This window comes from Salvelinus sp. IW2-2015, linkage group LG5 (genome assembly GCF_002910315.2).
Source record: "Salvelinus sp. IW2-2015 linkage group LG5, ASM291031v2, whole genome shotgun sequence".
NCBI classification, from domain to species: Eukaryota; Metazoa; Chordata; class Actinopteri; order Salmoniformes; family Salmonidae; genus Salvelinus; species Salvelinus sp. IW2-2015.
In genome coordinates this window covers 19,466,426-19,486,603 of record NC_036844.1, presented here as the reverse complement: position 1 = coordinate 19,486,603, position 20,178 = coordinate 19,466,426, and the positions used below count along the sequence as shown (strand labels likewise).

The window sequence follows — 20,178 nt, the reverse complement described above, 5'->3', positions numbered from 1 at the left end:
ATGGTGTTGAAAGCTGAGCTGTAGTCACTGAATAGTATTCTCACATAGGTGTTCCTTTTGTCCAGGTGGAAAAGGGCAGTGTGGAGTGGGATTGAGATTGCGTCATCTGTGGATCTGTTGGGGTGGTATGCGAATTGTAGTGGGTCTAGGGTATCCAGGAGGATGCTGTTGATGTGAGCCATGACCAGCCTTTCAAGGCACTTTATGGCTACCGACGTGAGTGCTACGTGGCGGTAATCATTTTGGCAGGTTACCTTCGCTTCCTTGGGCACAGGGACTATGGTGGTCCGCTTGAAACATGTTGGTATTATAGACTTAGTCAGGGAGAGTTTGAAAATGTCACTGAAGACACTTGCGAGTTGGTCCGCGCATGGTTTAAAATAAGGTGAAATGTTATATAATATTAGCGGGGGGGTAGACCACGTGAGGAAGAGGGTGGAAAAAGTAGATCCTAAGTAGAACCAAAGTCTGGGCACCCCTGCGCTAGATGGTCCAGCTGCAAAGTCAAAATTGGAATTGTAAAAATTTATGAAAACAAACATTTGCTTTTGGGTCTTAATTTAAAGTGAAGCCATTAGGGTTAGCAATGTGGTTAAGGTTAGGATTATGTTTAAAATGTGATTTTATGACTGTGGTTGTGCCAGCTAGTGACCACCCTGTAGAGCTGCCTCCATAACAAGATCCATGATGAAAAATAAGGGCTTTTGTCTTCAATAAGACAAAAGACCTGTTTATCACTGGTTCTAACATGCGTCCTTTGTCCCGATCAAATCAAAGTTTATTGGTCGTGTACACAGTTTGTAGATGATGCAGCGAAATGCTTTTGATGACAAAGGACGCATGTTAGCCCCAGGTATTAACAAGGCTAAGGAGCCCTTTTTTTAATTCAATTCAAGTCAATTTTGTTTGTTGTTGTTCTCTGCACAACTAAGACAAGATAAGATAATATATACTTTATTGTGCATGTTCTTCGCAGATCATGGACATACTATACTTAACTAAGGACTAGAAGGGAATGCCCGCTCTTCCATTGATGTTTATTTTTGGGGTCTATTCATACACACTGTACTGTATGTACACAATACAGAGTCCAGGGACACAGGCTATCTTGTCACACTGTTGTGTAGTATGGGATCTCAGATTGTAGTAGGTATTTGGATATGCATGTGTTTCTGCCCCAGCTAATGTTTTGTATTAGCAACATTTACCAAAGGTGAATAACGTAGACATACAAATATGTAATACAATTCACAGCGAATGACATTTCAGAGACATGATTTATTATTTCACCAGTTGGTTGTTTTATTTATCTTCAGCAATGACACCAAATGTATTTCTATTTTATTTTTTGCTTGCTATCTTAGGAGTTGGGTTTGAATTGTAAACAGTGAAAATGATCAAATACATTTCATAAACTTCATAAACTCCTGACAAGCATTGTATGACCAGGAAAGGGTGGACCTTCCTCATTTTTATAACAATACATGTCATCTTATAGCTTTGAGTCTCTCATATTTACATAGATACAGCCAGGTTCCAGCTCGATGCGAAACCTATTGTTTTCTTGTTTTTTCTTTGTTTTCTTAAAGAATTATATGTACATCCTTAACCCCTAGCTGCCTGCTGCCAGGGTACACAGTTAGAATTACTTGCTTAATTCATGTATCTTTTCTTGTTTATTGACTTAAACTGTAAATCAACCTTATAGCTGAATTTTGCAACATGAATCTTACAAATAAAGTGTATAATACAGAGCTCAAGCCATTGTCTTTCCAATCAAAATTGAAACTTATCCCCCAAAAAAAGGAAAATAAACAATAACATATTGCACTTAAAGTCAGGACAGCGGTGGACCTGTTTCATGGTTAGGGGGAGAGAGCGCTTTTAGCTGAGTGCAATGGGTGAAGCATCCAGCAAGGTATCTAAATAAATAGGCAAACCTTTGTACAGGTGAAGCAGTTTTTTTCTTTTTTATGTCTATGAAAAGAGCATCCCCCCAACAGTATTGCTCAGTATACCTATGGAGTGCAGGTTTGAACCTAAAACGATTAAAAAAAGAAAACATTTTATGTGTAAAAACGAAAATGAAAAACAAATTCAAGCTTGGAAGCTTCATAGTCAAGTGCCTTAATGTCCTGAGAATGCTGCCTTGTTCAGTCCAGGTGGAGCTACAATGAATTGCAGATTTTTTTCGACAGTCTTTGGAGACAGGCAGCAAGTCTTTTTTTCCCCCCAATATGTTTTCGAGTGAGTGGCACATTTCTGCTTTTGCAGTTTTGGTCCGTTCCATTGTTGATATTTTTGATTTTCTCCATCTGTCTCTCTCTCTCTCTGTCTCTGTGTCTTTTGCCGTATTCTTTAGATGAATGCGACGAGGTGGGACCCTGTGAGAGGGTGCTGAACAGAACAGATGCCGACTGTGCTTGAAAGAGGTGTGTACGCCGTGAATTGGAGAACATAACAGAAAAAAGCTCAAAAAACGTCTTTTCATTCAGACATTGATCCAGCAACCCAATTTCTCCTTTTTCTCGCAAGCCCATTTGAAAATGGTCATGAAAGCTTTGTGAGACATGGAAAAACTAGGACAAAACAAACCTCTGTATCGTACCAACAGCATTTGAACTGGCTCCAAAGGAGGAGGAGGATAGAGAATGTCAAAAAAATTACTAAATAAAAGATTTGCATCAACACAGTACTGGACTGTCTTCATGTCTGCAGAGGTTTCAACCCTTTCTCCAGTACATCCGGAAGATAACTTAAATACGGACAAACTAACATATGTCATTATGAACGACAGACAGTGATCAATGAGAGTGATCCGAGAAACCCTTGGACAAGCCCTCACATGACGGTGACCAGCTGTCCTGACTGGGCTCTCCATCCGCCCTCCATCAGCCTGTTGTCATGGTCGTTGTGTACACAACACCCCCTTCAGTGCCACGGCCTAGCTCGCCGTCATTTTCTCACACCCAACTCATGATGGGACAGGATGAAGGCAGAAACAAAACAAAAAGGCGAACATGAAAAAAATCTACCTCCCCCTGCTTTCAAGTCTCTGCCTTCTCTCTTTCGTCGTCGTCTCTCACTTTCTAGCTTGATCTCTGCGTGTTTACGACGATGAGGAGGTGGACGTGGTGCTGGCCTTCTTCTGGTTGACTAAGTCCATGTAGAGCTCTGAGCGGAGGAAACGAGGGTACGAGTCCTTCTCCATCAGGCCGTATATCCTGCGCTGGGCCAGGTCGAAGCAGGAGCGCGTCACATTCTGAAGGTTGTCCTTGGTGTGCTCTCGGGTGTACGAGTCCAAGTTCACCTGAGAGAGGGAACCAGGGAGAGGAAGAAAGGAAGAGACAGAATAGCAGGTTAGTTTCAGTGCTACCAGAAACTGGTTCAAGCTGTTGGGGCTGATTTCTGACTGGAAGTTTCCACTCGGCTCTCCAGGTTTGAAACAAAAAGGGAAAGGGGAAAAGTGAGGGAGTCTATTTGGTGCATGTCAGGCGGCCAAAGAAAGCCTGTTTGTCAGGCATGATCTCACATCCTCTCCAGCTCACTTGTTCCTTTGTGGGAGCACCTTCTGACAGGCATTACACATTCATCACCTAACATCTTTAGTTGAGGGAACAATGGTGAGGGGGCTGGCCAAAATCACTMCTTTTTCAATTTATAGCATGAACAAGTTAATTTCTAGTTTCTGTTAGGGAAGTGTTAGGAGCGGATTATACATTTCAGTCATTAGTGAGGTTGAGGTTAGCAAGTGGAGAGCTCGTTTAGGTATAAAAAGGGGACATTACAGTTGAAGGGTATTTTCCGTCATCCCTTGTGGGTAGAAGTCTGTATGTGTATGGGGATTGCTGCTCACCTCTTTACAAGACTGGATGGCAATGTATTCAGCAAAGACTTTCTTGGCTTTGGACGCCATCTTGGATTGCGACTTAATCTTCTTGTAATCCTCGCACGCCAACCAGAATTCCAGATTCTCCTCGCTGAATTCTGTGCGCAGGAAAGCTCTGAACGCTGCCAGGCCATCTGAAGGGAAGAAGGCAGGAGGGGAAAAACAGAGAGGTGTGGGTTAGTGGACGTGACTGGAGAGCCATGGCAACACAGCGTCATCTCTCTCAGTGAGGGAGACTACCTAAATAGCACAGTAGTCCAGTCCATTGAGTCACACTGTTAAAAAGGGGATTAAAGCCAGCCGCCTCCAAGACACTTCAGTCACCTCCCATACACAACAACTATGCAGCATCACCCCACTGACCCTACACTACACTCTGTTACTTTTTCCTCTCGTCGACACCGCTCATTGGCATGTCTTTTTTCATCTTGTCTCTGTACAAAGAGATGGCTTTCATGTTCTGGGGGGGTCCGTTTGCTTGTCAACCTATTCCTGTTGCTTTGGCTACTGGGATGGTGTCGTTAATGACTTAAGGAAAAGACATCGGCAGAGTAAGAATAGCAGGAAGCCGAGTCCCACCCTGCATTGTCGCCAGCACCTTTCTGTTCACATAACTCCCCCATACCGATTACACTACAGGAGCAGAGAGAGACTTCACTACCAGAAGAAATATATAAAGAAAGTAAGAAAAAACATGAAAAGGCAGAAAAAGAGAGGAGGTCAAGTTGGGATCAAAGTCTTGTGCCGCTTGTCTGTCCTCTGTTAGGGATAAATGGTGTTGGCTTGTCTGAGCCCACGTCATCACAGAGAAGCAATTGAATGGGGATTTGGAATCCCAGCCCGACAGCGCTCAGACCAAGGATATGAATTATGGAATCATACAAATATAGCAACACTACTCTGACGTCCTTTTTCTCTCAGCCGCCCAGCCCATCCATAATCTCTCCCTTCTCCCCCTACACTAATGCATGGCTCTATTCATCCACCGGGATTAGTGGGAGAGCTGCAGCAGAGTGCCTCAACAGACTGCCCATTCACAGCAAGGGAGCAACAACTCACACACACACTGAATTCACATTGCATAAGCAACAAGTATGAACATATTTCCTGCCCATACCCCCCCCCAAAAACACATGCACATTGTTCCTTATTCATGATCAATGCAATTGTTCCCCATGCTTCAGTTCAACTTAAACCAGATCCACATGGGAACATATGGCAATCAAACCCAGATGGGTATTAGTCATTTCCTTTATCCCGTTGGGTTTGATTGATTAAATGGACAGAAAGAATAAAGAAGGAGAAGAGTAAGAAGGAAAGGCAGACTTACATTTGTGGGCCAGCAGCTTGTCCAGAGATTCCCCCCATTTGAGTGCCTCCTCCGGGGTGGGCCTGCAAATGAAAGCGGAGCGGTTCTTTAGCAAGCCCATCTCTGCCAGGTTTCTCATGGTGTGACCCATCCGAAGCCCTGTGCTCCACTGTACTACACTGGACTGGTAAGGAGCGTGATCCTTTGGCTAGTACTCTGTGGAATTTCTATTCCTTTCTTCTTCTTCTCGCTTTCTTTTTTTCCCTCTTTCACACTTGCTGGTGCTCTGGGGCTGTGTGTGAGCGAGCGTGTGTGAATGAGTGTGTGTGCGTAAGTATGTCTAACTGGTTCCACTAGATGTCTCACCTTATACTCCCTCTCACTGCAGCTCAGGAGGCAGAGGAGGGGCGGGGACTAAACCAGCCAATGGGGATAGGGTTTGAGGCTGAAGGTCCACCCCCCAACTTTTCTGCCCTCCCCTTTCCTCCCTCATTCTCTCTGCTCTCAGATAGAGGATATGCTTCCTCTCCTTCAACACACCTGGCGGCCTTATTGACATGGCAACAGAGGAATAGGACCCAACCATGTGAATCCATTATAATAACCCTATTTGCCCAGATATTTCCATTTTCTACTTTATTTCCATTTCTATCAGTTAATGTTGCACCTGACTTTGTGAATGAATGAAATATCCTACTAAATAAATGTCTGCCTAACATACATGCCTATGTTCTATTGAATATAACAATTAAATACGAAACAATGAAATTCCCAGTTCTGATGCATTGTTGCCAAACACCTCCCTCCGTGGACAAAACATGCCTGTCTCTCTACATCATTGCATAATATAATACATGACTACATATTCTGACAGGTGGACCTCCTGCTCGTTCTGTTACTGTTGCTGAGAGATATTTAATGCATTATGCAACACAATGCATACATGCACGCATATTCTAAAGGCGCAATGACAGCATGCAGACTACACATTAGACTTGTACATTAACCATTGTTGTCTAGGACCAACCAGTTTTGCCAATCAAAACAGCCACATAGCTACAGTATAAATACAGTATAGACATATATGTAACCATGGATATTGATGCAGTCTGACTGGACCTATCTGTCTGTTAGCAGAGCTGACCCGTAACTGACCCATCAACATTTCAACTCAAAATCAACCGCCAAAACACATGCATTAATGATAATACAGATAACTCCCTAAAACGTTGTCTATTTAAATAGGTAGAAAAAGGAGCATAAATAAACTGTAGGACAAAGCTATAACATCCGCTTTAGCTTACGGATCAACCAGGAATCGCTAAACACATCAAGACGTAATTAATCCAATATCCCTTTTCCTTCCTCCCTTCCTTCCTTCCTTAATGTCTGTCTTGCTCTCTGTGGCTTTACGAGTGCTTCCTCACGCTGCCCACTCGTCTGTATGTCTGTCTGTCTGAGCCAAGGCATCACCAGCTGGGGTGAGATCCAAGAAGCGGCCATGTGGACGTACACACACACACACTGACAAACATACAAACACACATAGTCATACACAAAACACTCACTTTACTGACGACTTCAACGATTTGTCGAATTTGCCGGGTGGGTTGCTTCCGGGAGACTCATTCCTCCTCCTCAGGAAAGCAAGCCGGTTCTTCATGTCTTTGGCCCTAAGAGATAGAGAAAGAAAGAAAGGATGGATGGAGATAGAGAAGGAGAGACAGATGGGGACAGACCAAGGGGGAAAGAGAGACACAGAAAATGGTGTTGAGTCTTCCAAGTCATGGGAAACAGTTCAACTTTAAAAACAAACTCCAGCGGTTCAAATCAGTTCCATATGCTCAAAACCAGAAAAGGGAAAAAGTGCCAGGGCTGTATACATTTCAGACTTCAGCAGGATATTCAAGTGTAGTAGAGTAGAGTAGTGTCCAGTGTAAGTTACAGTGCGAAGACAGATACTATCTCTCCCTCTCCGTTGTCACTGTCTTCTTTCAATCTATCTCTCCTCTAGTTCTACCCCTGGCAGGTCCTTAGGCAGGGAGTGAGTGAATGTGGCAGTGAAGGAGGAGAGACTCACTCCTCATTCCTCCGCACGATAACACCATTCTCCAGGTGCCTAGAGGGACCCTAAGAGAGGGAGCTAACCCAGGGCTGGGGCCCTTGGGACGGAACACGGGGCATAGCTACCCCCTCTTCCTCCATCAACCAAAATATACCCACATTACCAATAACACAACGCAACACCTCTTCCCATCCCCATCTCCCGGAGAGGGCATGCCAACCCTAGTCCTCCATGCTATCCCAAATCCCTGGGTGGCTGCTAGCACCTCCCCCTGACCTCAAATGCTTCCTCATTGGGACGCGACCCCACATGACTCCCATTTCCTGGTTGATTTCCACTGTGTATTAGCTATTAGCTAAAGCGCCGCTGTCCTAATCACTGTCAGCTGGCCTAATGTCACCAAAAGCCCCAGTGAGACCACAGGACCCACAAAAGATCCCAGCGTTCCATTTTTGGAGCCTGAAAACACACACACACACACCCACACTAGTAACATTTAATTTGATTTAATTTGACACAAACAGATACACACTAACACGCATACTGTACAAAAGCACACATGCACACACGCACACATACAGTAGACACTCGCCCTCTCTCTGCCAGTCTTCAAAGGCCCTCTCCCAACACCTGATCATCAAACCCCTGCTTAGTTCCTGGTTCTTATCCACAGCCAGTCTTGGGAACTGAAAGAGCCCCAGTGTCTGTACTCCAAGGTGGAGAGGCAAAGACGACATCAGTGGTCACTAGTGGGTGTAAAGGGCCTGGTTTGGATGGTGTTGCCAGGCCACCTCTGTGTGTTTTCCAGGCATATTATGATGGGGCGAAAAGCAGGAAACAGGAAGCAACCTGGGCCACTATTTAAGATGACTCCACCACCCATCATCAAGGGCAACCAGGAGCTGAGTAGTTCATTTCTTTCAAGGAGGAAAAAGGGGGGGACTAGGAGTAGATGATGAACTAGGAGGTATACAAGAAGCCTCTTTCAAGATGTCTGTAAGAGGAGAGGACAGGGAGAGGAACTTGCCAAACGTGTGAGTTAGAATGTAATTAATGACTAGTAAAACAACATGCCCTCAAGCTGGGGCTGGTTAGAGGGATGTATGTCTCAGAGCCGAGAAAGAAGCCTCTGGAAGTGTGAAGGCCACTCGATAGAGAGATACAATGTCTTCTCTCCTGTCTTATCTCTTCAGCAGGATGGGAGAGAGAAAGTGAGGAAATATCAGTCAGCACCGTGATCCTCCAGACAGAGAGAGAGAAGAAATTATTGTAAAAAGAAGAAAAAATAAGAATTTTAACAATCTGCTTCTAACATCCTGTACTGATCAGCGTGGATATTTTAGGACTATCTGCGTGACAGGCTGCAACCATTGGCATCTATAAACACAATGTGATCTTTAACAAGGCACCATAAAGGGCTATAGGTGATGCATTGGGCTTGATTGTAGTATTCCACAGTAGGGTTGTATTAAACCATGCTCTATCCAGATGAGGGGCTAACGTTAGTGAAGTAAAATTGGGTTGTTGGTATGGTGAAAAACATTCAAAACATTACACTCTACCTCTGGCACAGTTTTCCTCCCAACAACCCACACTTACCAGTCTGAAGTGATCATTACCCCAAGTAAAAAGCTGTTTTAGAAAGGCATAAAATCATCATAGAGAAGTGGAATCTATTTGATTGCTCTATTTTTAGCGTCCACGACCATAGTTTGGGTTTCAACTATGTGAGGTTAAAGCCGAATAGGGAAGCTATGCCAGTGCATGTGAGCAGAGGGACTCATTTTTACGAGCCCTGGAAAATATCTGCAAACCTAATGAAACAATTTATTATGCAGGTCTGGTTTCAATACAAGTGGAGTGATCTACGCTGGGCCCAGGCTGGGTGGAAATATATGACAGGGCTGTGAACACTATGGTCAGTGAGGACTGGGAGAGGTAGCTGAATATACAACTCAACACTGCCACCTTCTGGTTAGTTCATGATACTACAGGGATATGGTCCTCCATTCCCAACAATTGAACGTCGTAGATGAATGTCTACTAAGGTTGAATTGCTTGGTATAAAAAGATGGTAACAAAGAGTAAATAATAAAATACGCTATGGTAATGAAAACTGCAGGTAAATGCCATTTTGCTTAGCAGACCATCCTACAACCCAAATCAAACCATCTCAATGTTTCAGTAGTTGATTACCCTATTCTTTGTGGTTTTTCATTGTCACATATACCAGATAGGTGCAGTGAAATGTGTTGTTTCACAGGTTCAGCCATAGTGCCCCTGGAGCAAATTAGGGTTAAGTGCCTTACTAAAGGGCACATCAACAAATTTTTCACCTTGTCGGCTCGGGAATTTTAACCAGCGACCTTTCGGGTTACTGGCCAAATGCTCTAACCGTTAGGCTACCTGCCTAATGATGTTTTGTGCCATGGGTCTATAAGTGTTATTGAGAGCCAAGGACATGTAAGGCTGCTGAAACGCGTCTCAGGCCGAGGCAGTGATAAGGAGGTTACTACGCATATGGCAGCTCTCCGGCCACGGCCATCCATCACGTTGCTGCTGTGATTATTAGCTCATACACTGGGCCTGCGGGGCCGAGGGTTACAGTAGAGGCCAGTATAGGAGCTCAAACTCAGCAGGGTAAAGACACCACACACACACACACACACACACAAAGCCACAAAGGGCAGGCAGGGGACACATTCCACACGGCTCTGCTACCCAGGCTACCCCGAGTGAAAAAACAACCTGCTGGGAGAACAACTGGTACTGCCGAGAGGCGAAGGGGCAAGATTGGAGGGGATCGATGGAAGGTGAGAAGGGACAGAGTGAGAGAGTGAAAAGATTAAGACAAAATACCTGGACGAGATCTTGTCGCCTAATAAGTGTGTTGCAGTATGACAACTTCCTGTTCACCTGGCCCTGTGCCCTTAACAACATCTGTACTGTCTTAATGTTTTCCTCACTCCAGCCATCGACCCCTCTCCCACTCCTCATACCCTGGCCGGCTAGCTAATTTCCCAGTCACCAGGAGCAGTAATGTGAATCTGTTCCTCTCTTCATTTAACATAGCCCTAAACCTGACAGGCTAATCTTATATTAGGATAGCCACATCCCTCTCTGGGAGATTAACAAATTAGGATGCACTCTGATCCCATTCATTGCACCCGCTATCAGAAAATACTTCTATCACCTGCCACGCTCCCTGTCTGCCGGGCTGGTGGTGTGTGTGGCATGTCTGTGTGTAGAGGGGGCTGGAGGGTCTTTAGCACCATGATTATCTCAGGTCTCTCCATGTTATTCCCACTTCTCCTGGCTCACATTACCGACAGTAATACCCTCTCTCCAGGCTATTCCTGGTAGTGTGAAACTGGGCCGTGCTCCCAGGGATATCTAGCTAGCTAAGTACTCAGAACTCAAGGGAGAACTGGGTAGCTGGGGAGATGCAGACAGACACACTGCAGCTGTACAGTAGATGTACTAGAGTGTGGCTGACTGACTGACAGCTACGGGTGATAGGGGGGCAGCATGTCAACACCAACGTTAAATCACATAGAGAGACAAATAACATTACTGACATACTAGAAATGTTCTACACCAAAGTAATTACATAGTATAGTACTATATTAAAGAATTATACGTTGAGGTATTACACAGATATAAATGTATATAGTAGCATAGGAGCAAGAAAAGATAGAAAATGCTCTTACTGAATAGTCCCACTATAGAATCAGAGAAAACGCATGCCTGTCATCACTCAATGTTTGGGGCATGAAGTCTTGCTCTGAACTACTAGATATTTCAACCATGTCAGTTAATCAGGCGTGTTAAAACACATCTGCTGTTGCTTCTACATCCCACCTTTCTTATCTACCCAGTGGCTCTGTTTCCCTGTGTGTACTGGATCCCCTCTCCACACCTCCAGGCAGTGCCCAACCACTAAAGTCAGGATAGAGGGTAGAAGGGTAGTCCAAGACCCCAAGGTGAACGACTCTGGGGTTGTTTTTGCCCCGTCCGCCACTCTGGCTGTTTGCAGTAGGTTATGTGCCTGGCTCTGCACCGTATACACACATACCTCCCTTGTGTGTGTGTGTGTGTGTGTGTGTGTGTGTGTGTGTGTGTGTGTGTGGTGTGTGTGTGTGTGTGTGTGTGTGTGTGTGTGTGTGTGTGTGTGTGTGGCCGTGCATACATGCGTGTGTATGTCTGCATAACACAGTGTAGCTGCACATATCCCTGTTTTCCCCACTATGAGGACAACATCATTCTCATTGAGCAAGAGACAGTAGGGTCCTCCCATTATTTTCTCACAGACTAAATAGGACAGCCTGATCTCATAGACTAGACGTAACATAGTAAATGTAAATCTGGGACACTGAAATTCGTAGGATATGTAACATTTGGAATGGTTACATAGGACAGATGGTTACTTGAGGGGAAAATAAAAGTAGGGTGGTATAATGCAAACATCTAGAAACCTAAAGGTTGCGAGTTCCAATCTCACCACGGACAACTTTAGCATTTTAGCTAATTAGCAACTTTTCAACTACTTACTACTTTTTAGCTACTTTGCAACTACTTAGCATGTTAGCAAACCCTTCCCCTAATGTTAACCCTTTTAGCTAACACTTCCCCTAATCCTAACCTTAACCCTAACCCCTAGCCTAGCTAACGTTAGCCAGCAAGCTAATGTTAGCCACCTAGCTAGAATTCGTAACATTTCATAAGTTTTGCAAATTCGTAACATATAATATGATTTGCACATTTGCAACATATTGTACGTTTTGCAAATTCGGAACATATAATATTCAAATTTTAATTTGCAACATATCATACGAAATGGGTGATGGTAATACACAAATGAATACATACCATATGAAACGTAACATACAGTATCATACTAAATGGAGTGTCTCGGATTTAAGTACAGAATATTATGAAAGGCTCTGAGACCAGGTTGAATAGGAATGTGGGTTTCCAGAGTAATTCCATGGGATCGGGTAGGCTGTTTAAAAACAGAGCACGCAAACACACTGAGACATAAGTCTGTACTTTTCAGGAGCGCTTGAATCTGAATTCCAATACAGTAGTACATTCTTTTCCAACCAAGGAAAATGCTGAAAATAGGAATTGTCCTACAATGTTCAGTATATATAAATCAACACCCAACTAAGCCATCTAACTAATTTAAATGTCCATTCTCAACATTACTCACCTTACCAACCACAGAGACCACTTAGGAAATCCAGGCCGATTATTAAAAGACAAGGCCAATCTCTAGATACAAGTGTCCTCAAAATAGATTTAAGCACACGTGAGTCCTCTCACCCAGCAACTGGCAAATGAGATTCAGGAGAGAGGTCAGCTAGCCTCCTAACAGCTTTTGAGTAGTATCCCTCAGAGCCTAAAACGTCACCTTCCTTCCTTCTCTCTCTCTCCCTCCTTCCCTCGCTCCCTCCCTCACCCTATTTATTCTAAAAGCAGCAGAGAGCACACACACATAGAGAATAACACCCATGGGTTCTAACTTACCTTTCCAGGTACTTCTCTGAGAAGTCGACCATAGCGGGGAACATTGACTCAAGTCTTTAGGGTCCTGCGTGTAGTCCTGTGTGTATAGGTCCTGTATGTGTAGTGTATGTGTGCGTGTATGTGTGTATATGTGCTCAGGGCAAGGGTAATTCAGTTGTCACATTCCTCTAACCCGGGAGAGGCTCCTCTGTGGCTTTATATAGTACGGGAGCCAGGGGAGGCGGGCCCAGGGCTCACCCAATCACAAGGCTCTATTCTGAGAGGATGGAGCTGCATTGTCTGAGCCTGGGTAATCTTGGTTAACCCAGAACTAAAGTCTCGCGTAATTGGTCAGATGATGTAGTCTGTTCATGAGAGATTAGAGCCCGGACTGGATTTGATGGGGTAGTAAATGCTTTAATTTCACAACTTCACTCCTCTATATATTTATTTGGACAGTGAAGCAAAAAAAAAGTATTGTTCTCTAAACTCCAGCATTTGGGATTTTAGAACAAACGTTTTATATGAGGCAGCAGTACAGAATGTTACATTTTATTTGAGTGTATTTTCCTACATGTCTTTTTTACCATTTAGAAATGAATGCATTTTATATATCTAGTCCCCCCATATGAAGGTGTCATAAATCTTTGGAAAAATTAACTTATACACTCTTAGGAGTAAAGGAACCTCGAAGAACCTTTTGGGGTTCAAAAGATTGCCCCTGTGGTCAAATAGGTTCCTCGATGAATCCCTCTGAAAAGATTATTCGAAGAACCCCTGTGCCATGATGCCTATCTTTTCACAAAGAACCACAGATTGACCCTTATACGCTGATACTGTGCTGCCAGTGTAAAGGTTCAAACAGTAAACTTTTTGTGATGGAGGAGTTGAAATCTGAGCCTTTTTAATAACATATTGTAGCATTGGCAGCCTATCAGAAGATTGGAGGTGGGGCTTATTGGAGATGTGGCTGTCAGATAATTATTTTTGGCCACTTGTGAGAGTAAATGTCATTCCTGTTCATGATACACTACATTCCTGTACACTACAAATACACATTTTCCTTGAATATTTATGCATATTACATATAATTTTAACATTCCTGATTACATATTGTAGTAAACTGGTAGCTATTCCAATATTGGCATTTGCAAAGGCTAGGAAGTCTTTGAGAAAGTCATACACCTCTGTAAGCCTCATCGAAGCTACAAAACTGTCCGTGTTCAGCCTTAACATGTGACAACAATACAACAGAACAGATTAACAGGAATTACATTTACTCGCACAGGTGGCCTAAAATTACTATCTGTATGCCACACACCTACTAAGCCATGCCCCCCACCCTGGCTCTTTTCAAAGAAAACAACGGAACTAAGTGACCCAATGCCTGCAACCCAGCAGTTGGGTCATCCAAACAACCAAGCAGTTTTAAGAGTGTAGGCTAGGTTGAAGATACTGTAGCTCGCTAGCGACCTAAGCCAAAGACTAATAATGAACATCATAAACAAACGTCATTACCATCACAATACATTATTCGGAATTAAAAAATGAAAGGCTACAGTCATATAATAGAATTGGCTTGAACACCAATGTTATATATTATTTGACATTGCTATTAAAATAGCACTAACATAGGAATGGGTAAATGTTTACAAGTTACTAGCTATTCCATAAAGCCATTTTTGAAAACCACATATTCTCCTCTTCTTCTGAGTCTGGTAGGGCAAAAAATCCAACAGTGAAATAAATTCAAAGTGCTATGCACGTGGAGTCACTTTTGTTGTAAATAAGAAGAGAATATGATTCTGAACATTTCTACATTAATGTGGATGCTACCATGATTGTAGATAATCTTGAATGAATTGTGAACAATGATGAGTGAGAAAGGTACAGATGCACAAAAATCATGGGGGTATGATATTTCTGCTGTAAATCTAGCAATAAAAGTGACTCCAAAATGACACAATACATTATTTAACATTACTTTCTATTGGGCACAACATAATCCTAAACACAACCAAAATAAACTGCAAATGCATCCAACAAGTTTGTAGTGGCACAGGCTTGATGTAATCTTTGACTGCTAGGAATATGGGAGTGAATACTACACTTTTTACTCAATTTAATACACTATCATGGAATTTGTCCAAATACTTATGACACCTTTAATTCTTGCAACTATAGGGGGTGCTGTTCTGCATTAGCATATTTGTGTCTCCAAATTAAACTGCCTCGTGCTAAATTCTTGATCGTACAATATGCATATTATTGTTATTATTGGATAGAAAACACCTTCTAGTTTCTATGGAAGTTTGAATTTTGTCTCTGAGGTGTACAAACAATTTCACAGCACTTTTCATGAAGGGTTCAGATTTCAGAAATTTTTACTCTCTGATCTGGGGTCTGTTTTTAAGGCGACAGTGGAATGCTATGAAGAAACCGACACTGCCTACGTCTTCCTCTGGTGTCCTGTACGTCATCACGTTTTCAATTGAAATCGATGGGACTTCACAGCCATTATAAAGACCAAAATGTACAGAGACCCCCTTCTATCGTGCGCCTGAACGTCGGAAGGACATCGGACCTGCTCGTTCCAAATCTGTTTTCTAACCAGACATATTTCTCCGGTCATGTTTTCAGTCGTTATAGTTGTTAAAAACATCATAATGTAGTTAATTTGAACGGTTTTATAGCAATTTATATACCGTTTAGTGCGATTTTGAGGAATTTTCTTGTTGTGCACTCTGAAAGTTTGGACACGTTTTAGGGTGTCCGGTCGTTGGTGGTGGAGCATTTCGAAGGACAGAGGACATCTATCGACCAAAAGACGTTTATAATCAGAAAGGATACATTGCCCAAGAATCGTGATGGAAGAAAGCTCAAAGTAGCATATTATTTAATATGATAAATCGTGTTTCTGTCGAAATATTTTAAACGCATATTTCGCCATTTGTTTGGTATTAGCTTCACTTGGCCAAGCCTGTATTGAAAAGTAAGGATAATTTTAAAAATGTAAATCAGCGGTTGCATTAAGAACTAATTGTCTTTCGATTGCTGTCACCCTGTATTTTTTAGTCAAGTATATGATTAGACCTTTCAATTAAACTAGATCACTCTGATAGATGACGTCAGACATATGAGCTTGATTTCCTAGTATTTTTATTGTGTACCACTGTTTTGTATGGCTAAATATGCACTTTTCGAACAAACTGGTATATGTATTGTAAAATGATGTTACATGGAGTGTCATCGGAAAATTCTGAGAGTTAGTGAAAAATAATATATTTTGGCGGTGATTAACGTTTAGCGCTCTTTGGCTGGAATCGATGCTCTGGTAACCGTTTGCACATGTGTGTTATCTAACTTATGATTATTCGTTTCGCTGAAAAACGCTTAAAAAACTGAATATGGTCTGAAATCACAAGAACTGGGTCTTTCCAATTGCTATCTTTGTCTATTTTTATGCATGTTTTTATGATGTAAATTGGTCATACACGTTGCTAACTAGTAATTCTAGTCAGATTGTGATGGTGGGTGCAATTGTAAACTGTGATTTCTACCTGAAATATGCACTTTTTTCTAAACAAAACTATCCTATACATAATCTATCAAGACTGTCATGCGAGGAGGTTTTCTTGGTTAGTGGATATCAATATCTTAGTTGAGCCGGAATTGGTGATGCGACCTCGAAGGAGTAGAAACTGATGGGAGTTAGAATAGTGGTGTATTTTGCTAACGTGTTTAGCTAATAGGATTTAATATTTGTTCTTCCCTGTAAAACATTTTAAAAATCTGAAATGGTGGATTTATTACAAGATCTGTATCTTTCATCTGGTGTCTTGGACTTGTGATTTAATGATATTTAGATGCTACTATCTACTTGTGAAGCTATGCTAGGTATGCTAATCAGTGTGTGGGGGGGTGGGGGGTGCTCCCGGACCCGGGGTAGAGGCTCGTTAGAGGTTAAATGGGGGGATTAGATACATAAAGTACTTTCATTTCTAAACGGTAAAACAGACATGTATGAAAATATCCTACAATAAAAGGTTACATTCTGTACTGTTGCTTCATATGAAATATTTGATCTCAAATCCAAAATGCTGGAGTAGAGCCAAATGTAAAGGTTTAGTTTCACTGTCCAAATAAATACATAGGGGAGTGTGTATCAAATCGTGACCTTACCGTGAAATGCTTACTTACAAGCCCTTAACCAACAATTCAGTTCAAGAAATAGAGTTAAGAAAAGATTGACTAAATAAAGTATTAAAAAATAAAATAAAAAGTAACACAATAAAATAACAATAACGAGGCTATATACAGGGGGTACCGGTACCGAGTCAATGTGCGGGGGTACAGGTTTGTCGAGGTAATTTGTACATGTAGGTAGGAGTAAAGTGACCATGCATAGATAGTAAACAGCGAGGAGCAGCAATCTATGTAAATAGTCCGGGTGGCCATTTGATTATAAATTACTGTTAATAGCTACTACTGTTACATCTACACCTGTTATTACCTCTGCAACAACAAGTAGTAAACCCTAAAACTAGACAATTACAACTGATGGAATAACTTCTATTGACCTAACCTTGTAGAGCTATTACTACTACTTCAGCTATATGACAACTATAATCACTATCACAACTAGTAGAAAATCCCAAATACATTCACCACATTTTATCTTTCCTGTCATGTAGCAAAACAACAGGTGGATATTATTCTAGCACGTCTGGGGTAATGTTATCCTTTCGTCTGGGGTGTGTGTGTGCGTGCATGTGTGCCTGCCTACAGTACGTGCTTGTTGGTATGTGTCTGTGTGTGTGTGTGAGTTGCCTGCCCGGATGTCTGTCAGTGCTGGGGGAGATACGGTAGGTGTGTCAGGATCGTTGCCTAGGGGAAGCTCTAACATCTGGCCCCTATAGCACAGGTGACAATGAACAATGGAAGGGGATCAGAGCGGATATGGACTGCCCAGGGAAGCAGCTGTGCTACATCCAGACAAGCATGGGTAGGGATAGGAGGAGAGGGAGGGAGGCCGGTCTAGTAGCTTGTCTGGATAAAGGGATAAAACTTCTGTTTTCTCTTACGAACTCCACCTGGAATTCAATCAAATCTGCACTGCAGGCACCTGCCAGAGGCTCCGAAATGCTGCACCAACATTGACAACGTTTCAACAACAGTTCGGCTGCAATAGACTCTAGCTATAGGCTACCTGAAAACCAGGTGTCACTCTTTTGTTGCTAAGAATTTTCCTGCACAGAAATGCAAACTTGTAGTGTATTTATTCAAGGTTTAAAAAGGCTTCTAAAATGTGTAATTTCCACTTTAAAATGTCAGACTTGATTTGCCCTAACAAGAAATGGATCAATCCCAACAAAAAAAGTGAATTAATTATAATCCAAATAATAATACCACAATTCCTGTTGCTGCAGGATTATTTTCCTGTTGTAGCAAACTGGCTCAAATTATGATCCTACATCTGTAAGCCTCTACCTTGTTCATGGCGAGCCAAAATATCTAGCTCTCTATGACCGGTTAGCTCAGACGGTCAACATTATCATTGTGAAGCCAGTTAGCGCATCAGGCTCAATGGAATCAGGCTTCACAGTGGGGGTATGAAGTAGATTGACTCAATGACCAGTAGAACACTGCTCTCTTTCATTGGGGCTTAACAGGGTCCCACACTAGGGTGCTGTCCTGTCCTGATCTAACGGGGTTTGTGGGTGGGTGTGGTGGGATGGGCATAGTTTGGTTTGAGTAATGACTAGAAAATCACTTTAAGTAACTGTCCTCATAAATATTCATTGCAATGGGTTTACTCCAAAAATGTGAGTAATGACAGCATATTGGGGTTTAAAGTGTACTACTGACCAGCATTCTAGATCAACCGGAACCAGCTACACAACCACCTCAAACCAAACAGCAGTTTTGTAAGGCTATGCCACAGCCACCAGTTAGCCCTGATCCAGGATCATTCATTAATACTTAGGCAATTAGCAGTTCAACCTTAATACCCATTATAGTATTGGATAGCAGATTATTAAATACCAGTAAACATTGTCGCAACATTGTCATTGTTTTCCTTTCCACAAGGAGCTAGGTTAAATAGGTTTAATCCTATTCAGGTCAGGCTGATTTCTGAACGTGCGATACGAACGCACAACTCAAACATCAATGCACCATTTTTGCAAAACAACAAGTTGCATTCGCATTAAGCCCATATTGCATTATTTTCTCATGTGTTGCTTTCCTCCCTACGAACGTAAGTGGAGATGTGTGTTAAACTTAGGGCTTTAGGCCAGAGGAATGTGTCTACATCTTCATATCCTGGCCTCCTACATATGTATGGGGGGCCTCGGAGAAGACTGAAGGGTGCATAGTGTACAGACATTGGACTAGTAGGAGGTAATGTAAGATCACTAGCAGATAAAGTCTGGGAAGGTTCAAGACACGCACAGAGGCCCAGAGGGATGGGTGAGAGGTATTCACCAAGGAAGAGGGGGAGGAATGAAAGAAAGAGACAGGGAGAAAGGAGGAGTGTGATTTCCAAAGACAAGGATTCAAGTTTCAGACAGAACTCAGTCTCCCGGTAAAGGAAAACAATGGAGAGAGTGAAGAGGTACAAAGAAGAAGGAGGTAAGAAGAGGAAGAGGTCATTTGGGGAAGTAGGACAAGAGACAGGTTCGGTTTACAGCTACATACTTGAGTAACTTAACAGATTGTCACAGGTTTGAATCAAGTACATTGCAACATCATCTAGAGCAAGTGCTTAGTCAAAGTAGCATATGTAGCACACACACTAACTCAGGGTTTCAGTTTTTTTTTGTTTTTTTTGCGCTAGCACTACACAGCTGATTACTACACAGCTGATTCAACTAATCGTCAAGCGTTGATCATTTGAATCAGCTGTGTAGTGCTAGGGAAAAAAACAAAACGTGCACCTCTTGGGGTCCCGAGGACTAAGTTTGTGAACCACTGCACTAAATCAAATCAAAGTTTATTTGTCACGTGCGCTGAATACAACAGGTGTAGACCTTACAGTGAAATGCTTACTTACAGGCCCTAACCAACAGTGCAATTTTTAAGTAAAAAATAGGTATTAGGTGAACAATAGATAAGGAAATTTAAAAAACTGTAAAAAGACAGTAGCGAGGCTATATACTGGCACCGGTTAGTCGGGCTAATTGAGGTAGTATGTACATGAATGTATAGTTAAAGTGACTATGCATATATGAGAGTATCACCAGCGTAAAATAGGGGTTGGGGGGTACCCAATGCAAATAGTCCGGGTAGCCATTTGATTACTTGTTCAGGAGTCTTATGGCTTGCAGGTAAAAACTGTTGAGAAGCCTTTTGATCCTAGACTTGGCGCTCCGGTACCGCCTGCCATGCTGTAGTAGAGAGAACAGT

The 20,178-nt window shown here is 42.4% G+C and overlaps 1 protein-coding gene across 4 annotated transcripts in view; it reads right to left on the bottom strand.

The window, feature by feature from the left end:
- Nucleotides 1-1,258: 1,258 nt before the first annotated feature.
- rgs3a (regulator of G protein signaling 3a) overlaps nucleotides 1,259-20,178 on the bottom strand; it is a 108,125-nt gene continuing 89,205 nt past the window's right edge. The window contains exons 1-5 of one of the 4 annotated variants that reach the window (XM_023987699.2): nucleotides 12,793-12,976; nucleotides 6,767-6,871; nucleotides 5,220-5,281; nucleotides 3,857-4,023; nucleotides 1,259-3,310 (exon numbers count right to left, since the gene is read on the bottom strand). In XM_023987699.2, the coding sequence (XP_023843467.1) occupies nucleotides 3,110-3,310; nucleotides 3,857-4,023; nucleotides 5,220-5,281; nucleotides 6,767-6,871; nucleotides 12,793-12,836 (579 nt within the window). In that variant the 5' untranslated portion in view covers nucleotides 12,837-12,976 and the 3' untranslated portion in view covers nucleotides 1,259-3,109. Of the gene's footprint in view, nucleotides 3,311-3,856; nucleotides 4,024-5,219; nucleotides 5,282-6,766; nucleotides 6,872-7,081; nucleotides 8,991-12,475; nucleotides 12,623-12,792; nucleotides 12,977-20,178 lie in introns of those variants that run through there. The other 3 variants (XM_023987701.2, XM_023987700.2, XM_023987698.2) reach the window with 3 other exon arrangements.